This window comes from Catharus ustulatus, chromosome 3, assembly GCF_009819885.2.
Source record: "Catharus ustulatus isolate bCatUst1 chromosome 3, bCatUst1.pri.v2, whole genome shotgun sequence".
Taxonomy (NCBI): domain Eukaryota; kingdom Metazoa; phylum Chordata; class Aves; order Passeriformes; family Turdidae; genus Catharus; species Catharus ustulatus.
The window spans coordinates 38238673-38250772 of NC_046223.1; the positions used below are offsets into that span (position 1 = coordinate 38238673).

A 12100-nucleotide genomic window follows, 5' to 3' on the forward strand; every position below is an offset into this window, starting at 1 on the left:
TGTTGGTAGCTTTTTAGTTTTGTGCTCTCAAATGCATGTGTGTTCAAAGCCTGTGCTCTCTTCCCAGAGGCAGAAGTGGTTTTTCAGGGACAAGCTAAAAAGTTTAGAAAAAAATACTGTTGCTGTCAGCATCCAGCTCAAACAGCACTGGGGCTTTTTCAAAGAACAATTTTAGTGTGAAGCATCTTTTTCCTCTTTCCCATTTAAGAGCATTATTGTTCTTGCTATTGAACAGCATGGCAATTCATAGCAGCCATTTAAAGTTTACTTTTGATTCCAGCAGTGCTTGGAAACAATAGCCTAAATTCTAGGTGTAAATGAAGTGAGTTATCTGGATTCTCATTAATGCAGCTAACTCTAGCAAATCAAGCAGCACATTTACTTTGTTTTTGCCTCAAAAAATAGAGTGACAAATTCTGAAAAAATAACTAACAAATGAATGCAGTTTATTTAGTGATTATAAAAGACTATGGAGTTCTTTGAAAACCTTGGAGACAGAATAGCTCTGTATAAATACAAACTATTTCACTCAATATAGTGTTGCTGTAGGCATTGTAACAATACCCTTGCTAAGCTGTCTTTGTGATTCTGTGTGTCCATAAAGGGCTCACAATTGAGCAGGCCAGAAAATCAGCACCCCCCCAAAACATACTGTATTTTTCTCTTTGGACTCTGAAAAGATTTTATGGCCCTGAGGTCACTGAAAACAAATGTCTGCCTGACAGGCAAAGGCTGCTTGTGCTTTTATAGAAACTATTTTTAATGTTGTGTTTGCCCAAAAATGAATTCTCATCTCCATGCTTTAAAATAAGGAGACAGAGACTGATATACAGCACAATGAGGAAGAATGTTGGAAAAACAGATCGGTGATCTGGCAAACAGAATTAAAATCAGTTCAAAGTATGTAATTGCTGGGGGAAAACACAGACTGAGGCGAATGCATCTCAGCTTCTGTGATGATAGAGTATTGGCTCCAAACCCAAGAATTTCTCAAGAAGAAAAGAAGAGGCTTTCCAGAAAATTCTGTAGGGGAAAGCCTTTATGATGTTTAAAAAATGTTAATTTAGGTGCATATAGAGAACTATTGAACCCACACAATTAAACATTAGAAGTCCTTTAGCCTGTGTAACTCCAGAGTTGCTGTGATACAAATCTTTGGTATCAAGAATTGATTCTGATTGTTTCAAGTAGCTAAGTCTGGTTTTCTTCATAGGAGATGAAGAAGTGCTCTTCTGTCAGTGCCATTGCCTATGCCAGAAGGAATGAACAAATGTTGACAAAAACATTACTGCAAGAAGGTTCATACCCTGGTAAACTGAGATTTCAGAATCAGTGACATCCTTGTGTCTGTTGTCATTTTTTCCCTCTACAGAAAATTAGGGGAAAAAAAGATCTTGGCTTCATGTACTGCTGAGAGAGAAGATTTTAAACGGTGATTCAGCATGCAGAGGCGGCTGTATTCATTTAAACTTAATTCCATGATGTCCTGTCCTTTGTCATTGTTTACGGTTTGTTGACTTCCTTAGTGCTTTTTGGCTGTTTCCTTTCAGGAAATGAAATGTCAAGTGGATATACTTTAGTAAGGTAATATTAGTTTAATTTTTATTCCCTATTCTTCCTAGAAATTATAAACATTGACTTTTGCAATTTAGGCTTTTTTCTCATTTGGGGGAGTTGCATATGTTGGGAGGGGGAAACTATCTCAAGAATTTATTTTCTTGAGAAGTAATGCTCTTCCAACTTGAGACTTGTAATACTATTGTCTAATATTTGTATTATTATTGTGAAAAAAGTCTAAATAATAACCCTAGGCAAAAGGCATAATTTCAGGTGGGAATGAGTCTCGCTCCCAGTGTATAAAGACTAAATTCTTCTTGTGAAAGAGTCCTGTTGATAAAGTGGACGTGGCATTGTATTTAGCTGGTAATACTCAAGTTCCTGTATGGAGGAGCTTGCAAGATTGTGTGCAAAGATGTTGACTTCATTATCAGAGTGTGCATTGCAGCAGCTTCCATCAGTGGAAAATTGCTTGTGGTGGGCTGTAAAGTTACTGCTGCTTCATTGCAGCCAAGATTGTGTAGAATAACTGTGCCTTAGATGTATGTCTGTGTCTAAATGTGGCTTTTGGACCTTTGTTACCATATCACTCAGTAAAAGCCTTTTGGGTCCAGATATGCTTAGGTACCTAAGCTGGATAATTTGAATGGAAGCTTAAAAAGGCTTGTTCACTTGAATGCTGTGCTTGCAGCTGGAGTAGTATCCACCCCCAGACCTGAAGCATTGATGTGACCTCAAGCATGAGACTCTCGAAGAGCTTGCAGTTCTGTTTCAGGATAAGTACTTCACTCTGGGAAAGACAGGCCATCTGGGTGCTCATATTTTGTGTAATTCATATTTGAAATTGCAGCTGAAGCACTTGACTGACTGCCTATCCTTAGAAGTACAGTCATCTGAACTCTCCTGCAGGACTGCTATAGCAGTCATAGTGGTATCTGGGATCCAGCTGTAGTGAAGTCACATAGTTCTTCAAAGAAAAGCGTCTGAGCCCTAGACTAAAGCCTTGAACTGAGGATTTGAACTAAGCAGTCTTAAGTAACCAGCATTTACTTTTGAGTGGGTTGGGCACACTCCTGTTCAGTGTGCTGCTTGTTCCATGCGATTAATTTCTCTCATCCCTTGGAAAAGAGACCTAGGACTGATAAGCCCTGTAACTTGAGGCTAAAATTTAGCTCTTTTATCACCATAACCATTTGTGGATCTAGTTTAAATATAATTTATTTAAACCAAATAAATGCAGTACAGATTAAATTAATTATTGCCCAATAAGTTTATTGAAATGAGTTGAAGCCATTCCATCAGACATCAAACCACACTGCATTCTCTAATTGATTTGGGTTGGTACCTTTTTCTGGATCACTCTCAACTATGTGAAGGGAAATGATAGTTATGTTTCTCCTTACCAGGGAGACTGGCTGTAGTTTAAGATAGGATGTTTGTTGCCTGAGGACTGTATATAGAATCTTTATGGTGGTAAAGAAGACAAAGAAGACAAAAGGTGATTCATAAAACCTGCTAGCAGAGATCTCAGATTTCAAATCTGTGCATGATTTGTACATTATGGGTTTCCAGAGGACAAAATTGAATGTAATTTCTGTGAATTCTTCTTTTGCTCTAAAAAGGCTGTGTCAGTGAGAGGATTTATCAGCAAAGGGCATGTAAACACAGTTAGGTCCTTCTAAACAATCTCAACACTTGTGCCTGAATATGCTCCTTTGGTACTTCTATGTGAAGCAATCCACAGAAAACACAAAGAACCCGTGTTGCAGGTAGTGGAGAGCTTTTTGGAATTTGTCAAAGTTAATTAGAGGAAACCTACTTGAATGAAACAAGTGTTGCTGTAGTAAATTGCTTCAAACTGTTCACGTTCTCTATTTTAAACTGAGATTAAGATAATTGAAGAGTGGGTTATTTGCCTCTCCTAGAATAGACTGCTAAAAATTTTAGTGTGTTGTGGAGGTGGTGAAGAGGAAGACAGTGGAGTTCTCTGTTCTAGTCTTTGACAGAGGGAGCAAGGAAGAGATTGTATTGGCAATAAGAGTGGCAACAAAAATGTCAGAGCATATCCCTCTTCAGTTACTGTCAGGTGATTGGGTTGTGTTTTGCTTTTTTGGAAGCCTTTTAGTTTGCATCAAGACAGTAGAACTGAGTACTTGAAAAGTGATGAAATATCAGAGGTTGTATTAATGAAAGAAATACATGTAACATCATACAAATGCAGCAAAAGTATGAAGTACAGAAATAACAAAAAGTAGGAGTGCTAAACTAATTAAATTTCAATAATGTGTTCCTACAGCTGTCTAGACATGTTAAATCAAGTACAGCTTGCCATACTGTCATCTTGCTCAGAACGTTTGACTGGGTGGATGTGCACACATACACCTCACCTCATGCAGAGCTGGTGCTACTTTTAAGCATTAGAGAAGGTGTTGGATCTTGGATGAAATAAATCTGGATCATCTTATTTTTAATTTCATTGACACGTCTAATTTTCCCTAATGCTTGTGAAAAGAGAACTGGCTGTGAGGTGTACTAGGGAACAGTAACCAAGTTTCTGGAAAGAGCAAAGGTAGGCATTGTATATTAAAGCCAAAAATCAAATTACTCAGCAGCTGTGCCTTGCCTTTATTTAATACATGTAGTTTTCAAATTAGTTTGTGCCTGTGACTGTTGCAGAAAGAGTAAGACTTACATTCTGCATGATTTTTAGATAGGTGAGGTTTGAATGAGGAGATTTTGCTCCTGTGGTCAGAGTAAAGTAAGGATTGAGTTCAGTTCTGCTATGGTTGCGCAAGGGATGTTCTATATTTGTTTTACTGGGATGAATTCTGTATCAACAGATCAGAAAGGGATTTGGGGGCTCTGTGCCCCTTTGGCCTAGCCTGCAGATTGGTTCTGGGTATGAAGTATCAGTTAGCGCACTATTGGGAGGCAAAAATTAATTAAAATCATAGGAGCATTTTATGTAAAGCTGCCTTAAGTAATTCTGCTGCTCTCCCTACCGTTGATCAGGCCTCAACTCGGTTTGTGAAGAAAGAAGAGTGACTGGTATCAAAAGCAAAACAAAAAGATGGAGACCTGCAAAATAGGAGCTGTTAGACTGAATGTTTAGATGGTTTTGGTCTGGTCAAAATTAGACTGAGGGAGATTGATGGCAGTGGTCTTCAAGTATGTTAGAAAATTATCCACAGAGGAATAATGTTTTATTAAAGTTTGCTGTAGATAAAGCAGGGCAATAGTTTGCTTGAGTTGCTACAGGGGAAATGTGAGTTAGGTATTAGGAATACCTTTATATTAAGAGAGGCTGAAGTGCTGGAACAAATTCTTCGGGGAGGCTGTGAAATCTGCATAATAGAAGTGGTTTGAGGATAGACTGGACAAGCCTTTTGTTTAATGTTTCTGTTTTATCCTGGGAGAATGAAGATAGGGGAGATTAAGTGATCTCTCAGAATCTCTTTCAGCCCCTTCTGTACCTTTTAAAGCTCTGTATTTCTCTGTGTGTAATCAGAAATTTAGGGAAGATCTGCCTGTGTCCTGTATGTCAATCTAGTGTGTCTCAATCTCTTTTTTGTTCTCTTTTTTTTCCTGTTGTTTCTTCTAGTGTTTTTTTTGTTTTGTTTTGTTTTTTCTTTAGCTCTTAGCATTATAAATCTTCAAGATTATGCTATTTCTGAGTTGTATGACTGCTAAGTTCAATTTGTTCAGATCTTTGGGAACTAGGTTTTTGTTGGTTGGTTGGGTTTTTTCTTTTGTTTTAAATTGATGACTAAGCGGTGAGAAGACAGAACTTCCTCACATACTGTTAAAAGTGTGAAAAGGTCATTTGACAATAGTTCCAAGAGGCTAACTATCTTACTTGTGTGGTTGATTTTTATACAATGTCATCTTTCCTTTTAGCTGAACAAGCATATCTAGTATAAGGACTAAGCCAGGTGGAGCCATGAAATAACTGGTGGACACCTTTTTTAGGAAATGAGTAGTTTCCTTCTGCTTCTTTCCTTTTTTTTTTTTTTTTTGTCAGCATTTAGCTAAGGAAAAAGAGGGTGTTGGTCATCTAAGAATTTTAAATATTGAATCTATTAGCTATTGCTAATTGGGTTTGATTTTAGAATATTTAATTTTAAATGCTCTCCTCATGCTTCATGGTTATAATTTGAAAATGTGAAATAGCCTGAGATAATCTATTCTCATTGGGAAGATAATGTAATATTAAAATAAAATCTTCAGGTTTGATGACACACTGGATAAACATATGGAAACATACTGCAATCAGTGCAGAAGTAGATTGTCATGAAAAGAAAGCAGTGTATATCATTACTGGAGGTACTGATGGAATGTCTATAGTTCTGCTAGTTCTGTTTCCTTAAGAGATTTGCCTCGGGATATTTGTCATAAGTGAAGGCATTAAAAAAACTCCAAGAAACAAAACAATGAGAACAACAACTCCCCTCAAACTGGCCTCTTAAAATAGATTTGGAAATTTGTGTATGAGAAATAGGGGAGATGTGTGCATAAGCTACACTGTGTACTCAGCTGGTCGAAGCCACAGCTTGTGATTTATTATTTTTTATTGTGAATCCTTTTGGTTAGATCACTGTGAAGTACAAAACCATCACACAAATAACATCAATGTTTTTGACACATTACCATGTTTTATTCTCTTTGCCCTTTTGACCTTACATAGTTATCTATTTAACTGAATACCAGTGCTGCTTTCACTAGTATTGTTAGCCCATTGTCTTCCTGCAAAACAGGGACATACTGCAGATCATCTGAGCTCAACTGCAGCTATTGAATACTGTCAGAATCTTGGAGCAGCCTTAAACCCAAACAAAATAAGTGCTTTTAGAATTTCTTCTAGGAAGAAATAAAGTCTGAGTTTCATTACTCAGTGACTCAGGACGTTGAGGAGGAATCCTTCCCCTTATACAATTCTTTCCAGGTGTGGCTGTGTAAGTTATTGTGACCACCTGGACATAAAAGCTACCACCTGCCCTGTCTTAACTACTTCACCTTTTTTGCTAATGCAGGGGAAAAAAAAATTTCATAATGGATAGTGGGGGCAGAAAGGCAACTATTAAAAAATCCTTTTGCTTATATTTTCCATTTCTCCTGCAGTTGTTGTTAAATCATAAATTTATCACAGCAGGAGTTTGCTGTGTTCATGATATTATATCATAGTGACTTGCAGAGATGGAAAAAAAAATCACATACATATGGGGCCAAATTTCAACTAAAAACTCATCGCTTTACCCAGATGTCTGTCTTTTTTTTTTTTTTTAATCTGGCTCAAGAGTTTTACAGATTTTGGAAATTATGGGTACATTCTTCCACTGATCTCTTTCGACAAATTCTTAAGTGTGAGTCTGAACTAGGAGGCAGGATGATGGCGCTGTTGTCTGAATCTCACTGTGAATTTGCTGTCTAACTGAGGGATGAGAATTTATCCGTTATTAGTCATCTCAATTGTCCTCTCTTTATTAAAACAACCTGAGTCTATCTCTAGTTTGGTCATTTTTTTTTCAGTAACTTTGCTATTTATTTACTGTTTGCATCTCCTACTTTTTTTTTTTTTTTCCATTAGGCTTGTTTGTCTATCTGGTCTCATATTTGTATTTCTTCAATCTGCTGTTATACTTAGGGGCATAGTGAGGTGTTTCATTTCCACATGTTTAAAATTGGTCTAGAAGAGTTTGATACACTTCTGTCTATATATATAATATAAAAAAATATTCCAGGTGTGGTGTTGTAGCACTATCAATTGTTTTTTTCCAAAAATGGATTTGAAGTAATCTAAGTTGCAGATTTTGTCATGCCTGTGTCACAGTGGCATCATCAATAGAGGTTTTGGAGTTTGAAGAAAATACTCTGTATGCTTCCTTAAAAATATACTGTCCTTTAACATGAGGTAGTCCAAAGTCAAAAGAGGTCAAGGCTATAGCAGTACCAGTCTTTTTCCTAGCATGAAATTTTGGGGTTTAGCATTAATACTGCAAATCAGATAACAGATATTGAAGATTAATTTCTCATTTAAAATTGAATTTTCTTCTTTGGGGAAGAGGAAGGGAAAAAATTACAGAAGAGAAGATTCAAGTAAGTCCAAGAGTCTAAACTTGAAGTGTCTGCTAAATGCTTCCTTTCCAGGAGAAGGGTTTGTGGTCTTTTTTTCAAATTGAATCTGTGTGTATTAAGCTCACTGTTAAGGTCCCTAAGCCTCAGAATCTGTGAGGATAGTACTGTTTACTTTTCTGCAAATGTAGAAAAGAATGATAGTGACATCTCTGCCTTGAATCACCTTCTCAAATGCTGGTCAGTTTTTAGGTCAGAGGCCATAATTAGCTTTGTATCCATCCTAAATGTCTTCAAAAGAATTTAAGTGTTTTTATAGTTTTCATAAATCTAAGATGGAGAAAATCTTCCCATGTCTAAAGAATATGGAGATGTCTTATTTCTGTCTCTTTGCAAGTAGCTAAACAGGAATATCTGAGAATTTGCTTTATAGCAAAATAACTAGCATACAGCTAGATAAAGACATCATATGATGGTTGACCAACCAGCTAACAGGTCAAGCACAAAGGGCTATAGTAAATGGGGTTACATCAGGCTGGTGACTAGTGGGTGTCTGTAGGGCTACGTTTTAGGGTCAGTGCTCTTCAACACAGTTTTGGGTGCCACAATATAAAAACCCTATAGAGCAACTGGACAGTGTCCAAAGAAGGGCCATGAAAACAGGAAGGGCCTTGAGGAGAAGTCATAAGGGAAGCAGCTGAGGTCTGTTTCAGCCCAGAGGAGATTGAGGGGAGAACTCATTGCAGTTACAACTTCCTAATAATGATTTGAATATTAGTAGGGGCTAAGGCTCACATCATGCTATTTTTAAGACTTCTTCCTGAAAAACTCGGTTTAAATATTGTGTCAGGGATACTCTTTAGCTCTCTAGATATTGATCTGTGTTTTTGAAAGTACTGTTTGACTATTACTCCCAAATTTATATACTAATATTTTCTTATCCAAAAGCACTGAAAAGCAAATTTTACAATTTCTGTTGAGTCTCATACTAAGGCATCTCTTTTACTAAATAATTGTGCTACAAGATTTTCTGGTGAAATGTAAACTATGTGATAAGAGTTACTTTGAAAGTTTTGTTGTTGTGAACACTGTCCCCAAGATTCACTACAGCTCAGCACTCAACAACATCATACAGAATATGTGAAGGGGAATTAAATGATGGTTTAGTTTCATCTTTACTCTTTCAAAAACATAGCTATGGGCCTAGGGCTGGGTGTGCAAACAATCTATTGCACTTTAAGTTGGGTCACATTCAAAAGAGCCACTTGGGTTCATGAATAGCACATTTTGTTGAATGCAGCACATGTGGATGTTTCTTCTGGATTGCTGGTCTCAAATGCGTTAACTGCAGAGTAGGTGTATATGGCACTAACAATGCTATTGTACTCATGAGCTGCATGTCCTGGGTCAACATTCTGCTGAGCTGAGGGGACAAGACTTACTGAAAGGGATCCCATCTGGGGAGTGAGGACAACAAACCTGCTGATGTGTCCCTGCACAGTTTCATGTCGAATTCTCATCTCCAGGGTAGATAGAGAATTGCAGTACTTCTTATAACTCATTAACCACGATTGTGCCAGGTGCTGTGTTGGGACTATGATCAAACTTCTGTTCTTTGGACACACATTGTACAGAATATTTCTGGGTAGGAGGTGTACTGGATTTGTACAAAACGTCTCTGGGTTTCAGGTAGAGGAATCCGACTGCATGGCCTCCACTTCTTTTCCATGTTCCTTCCTGATGCCATAGCAGCACAAACCATGTGACCTTCATTCAGTTTCAGTATTTGCACTGTGATCTCCATCACACATTGAACTCTGCATTTATTGTTGCCCTTCCAACACTGACAAAGCCAAGGGGTTTTTTTGGTTTTGTTTTTTCTAAACCAGAAAGCTTGTCTGGGTCCCCCAACACTGGTTTCTACAGTATAGGCAGGACTGACTTTTGTGACTCAACTAACCCTGTTTTTTTAATTAGATCACATCCTAAAGGAAAAATATTACTAGAGCGTCTGAAAATATAAGATATAAAATGGACTCTTTTCTAGGAAAATATATATATGTAACTATGCAAGTAAAATACAAAGATGACAATATTGCTTGTGACAAATCTGCTTTAAAAAAGCAGAGCTTAAGTTGTACGCTCAGCAGTTCATATGTCACTTATATCTGTTTATTGGTTAAGGTGTATTCATTTTTGTAAGAAATGTGTAGCATCCTAGAATCTAAGATGTCTTCTAAATCCCCTAAAATCAAAATATTCTCTTTGATCAAAATATTTTATTCTTGTATCTGTTAGGGCTCTTCCTTTTCTAAGCATTGTTTAAGGAAAATAAGATGGGAGCATCTGCACTACAGCTGCTGTTCAGATAGAGCAAAGCCTTTACTGTAGACAAAACAATCTGCACAATTGCTGAATCTATTTGTTTATGAAGAAATAAGAAGGTTTTATATTCTTTTGAAGTGGGAAGATTTTTAAGATTTTCTTGATATTTCAAAAAAGTGTTTGTCTGCAGGGTATTTCATGAACTAGGTTAGGAAGCTATCCAGCAACTTTTTTATTTCTATGACATGAGGAAGAAGGAGATTCTCCTCTTTCTGTGCGTCATTTCTTGGCATTGTTAGGTTTGATATGAAAGTATTTATTAATTGTTTCCACAAAGATGCTGTGATATTTTTTCAAGATCTTGCTGGATTTATTAGTAATATGCAGAGGACAAAATGCTTTCTTTTTAAGTAATTACAAATGGAATCTGTCCTTTACCCTGTTTTTCCTAATAAGTAGTTTTCATATAGTTTTTGTCTTCAGCTGTTAGATATAGAATCAAATACATCTGGTTTTAAATACAAGAAATTCTTATAACTAGCTTAATTACAAATTAGTGCTTGTGCAATCTCTATTACATTCAAGTTTTTTTTTTAATTACTACAAGGAAGTATATAAAAAAAAGATAATCTGGCCATTTTTTATCTTTGATCTCAGTATTTTAAAACACTGATACTTCCTCACTCTTTTTTCTGAACTATTTATGACTAAAACAAAGGCTGACAGTAGAGTTCAGTCTATAATATGTAAATTCTTGTGGAAAAATAGTGCCAAAAAAAAGTGAAGAAAAAATGGGTCCAGGCAGCTGCGTCACAAGGTTTGACCACTTCAGGCTGGGGTGCCAGGAGATTTGAGACAGATGTTTTCAGACATGCCGCATGCCTTAAACGTTTCCAGGGGTCGAGCTACAAATAGTGACTTAATAAGTGCAGAAACAGGAAAAGTATGTAGGAGTACACAAGAGTTTATTCACCTCTAGGTGCACAGCCAGCCTCTTTACATTACATCTGCCTGTCAGGGTTGGCTATTTAAGCTGTCATGCCCTTGGTATTGCTCTTTGTCTGCCTGTGAATAAAGTGCAGCATTGTGATTACTAATCCCACTCCAGTGACTTGACTTTAAATGTGGTTTTGGAGCGGATCCCGGAGTTCTGTTTGCTAAGCTTCCTACTCCTGTTTCAGAGACACCACTGGAGATCTATGAGAGAGAGCACTGCAGACTGCCCTCCTCCTGTAGACCTGTCGCCTTCCCCCCCGCACCTTTTTTTTTTCCCAAAACCTTTTTGAAGGAAATCAATGGATACCAAAGTGATCTGTTTATTTTTCTTTTTTTCTTTGCCTCCGCTGACAGTGGGGAATCACACTGGTCGCATCAAGGTGGTCTTTACACCCAGCATCTGCAAAGTGACTTGTACCAAAGGCAACTGTCAGAACAACTGTGAGAAGGGAAATACAACCACCCTCATCAGTGAGAACGGCCACGCTGCTGACACTCTGACAGCCACTAACTTCCGAGTAGGTGAGTACCCTGAAACTCTATTTGTCCTTAGCTGTCCTCTCTTGACTAACAGAGGGAGGAGATGTTTTGTTATTAATACCAGTTGTGCATCTGTTACTCTTTGTTTGGAGGGCTGTGCTGAGTAGAAAGCATTGTATGTTAGACAAGCTTTCTGGTGCCCTTCGGAAATGTTCCCAAAAGTTCCTTTTGTGTCAGAGAAAAAAAGCTCCCATATTTTCATCTGAATTTTCAGCTGCAGGGATGCAACATGCTAAGCTGAAGCTTTCGGTAAAATTCCTCCCTCAGAGTTTGTGTTAGTAAATAGGGAAAATGACGCATTACACAAAAAGTTGTTTCCTATTTTTTACTTGTTTAGTATGTATCAAATGCACATAAAACCGAGTGAACAGCCAACAGTGACTCTGTCTTCAAAAACTTGTTCAGCAGTTCCTTAAAACTACAATCCTTTTTAAATATGCAACAGCTTAAAACTTTTCATACTGCTGAAAGTAAGTCAGATTTCATATTTGGCATTTTTAGAAACTGGGATAATGTTAAGCCTAATTAAAGTTATTGAAGCCAGTAATTTCTTTGTTAATGTTTATTCTTTCTGCTTGCTCAGTAAGAGTATCAACAGTATGCCAGACTAAAC

At 37.3% G+C, this 12100-nt stretch overlaps 1 protein-coding gene across 8 annotated transcripts in view; it reads left to right on the plus strand.

The window, feature by feature from the left end:
- Nucleotides 1–12100, plus strand: part of LTBP1 (latent transforming growth factor beta binding protein 1) — a 189190-nt gene that overhangs the window by 52217 nt on the left and 124873 nt on the right. For 6 of the 8 annotated variants that reach the window (XM_033055515.2, XM_033055517.2, XM_033055518.2 and 3 more), the window contains exon 5: nucleotides 11302–11469. In XM_033055515.2, the coding sequence (XP_032911406.1) occupies nucleotides 11302–11469 (168 nt within the window). Of the gene's footprint in view, nucleotides 1–11071; nucleotides 11470–12100 lie in introns of those variants that run through there. The other 2 variants (XM_042779115.1, XM_042779116.1) reach the window with 2 other exon arrangements.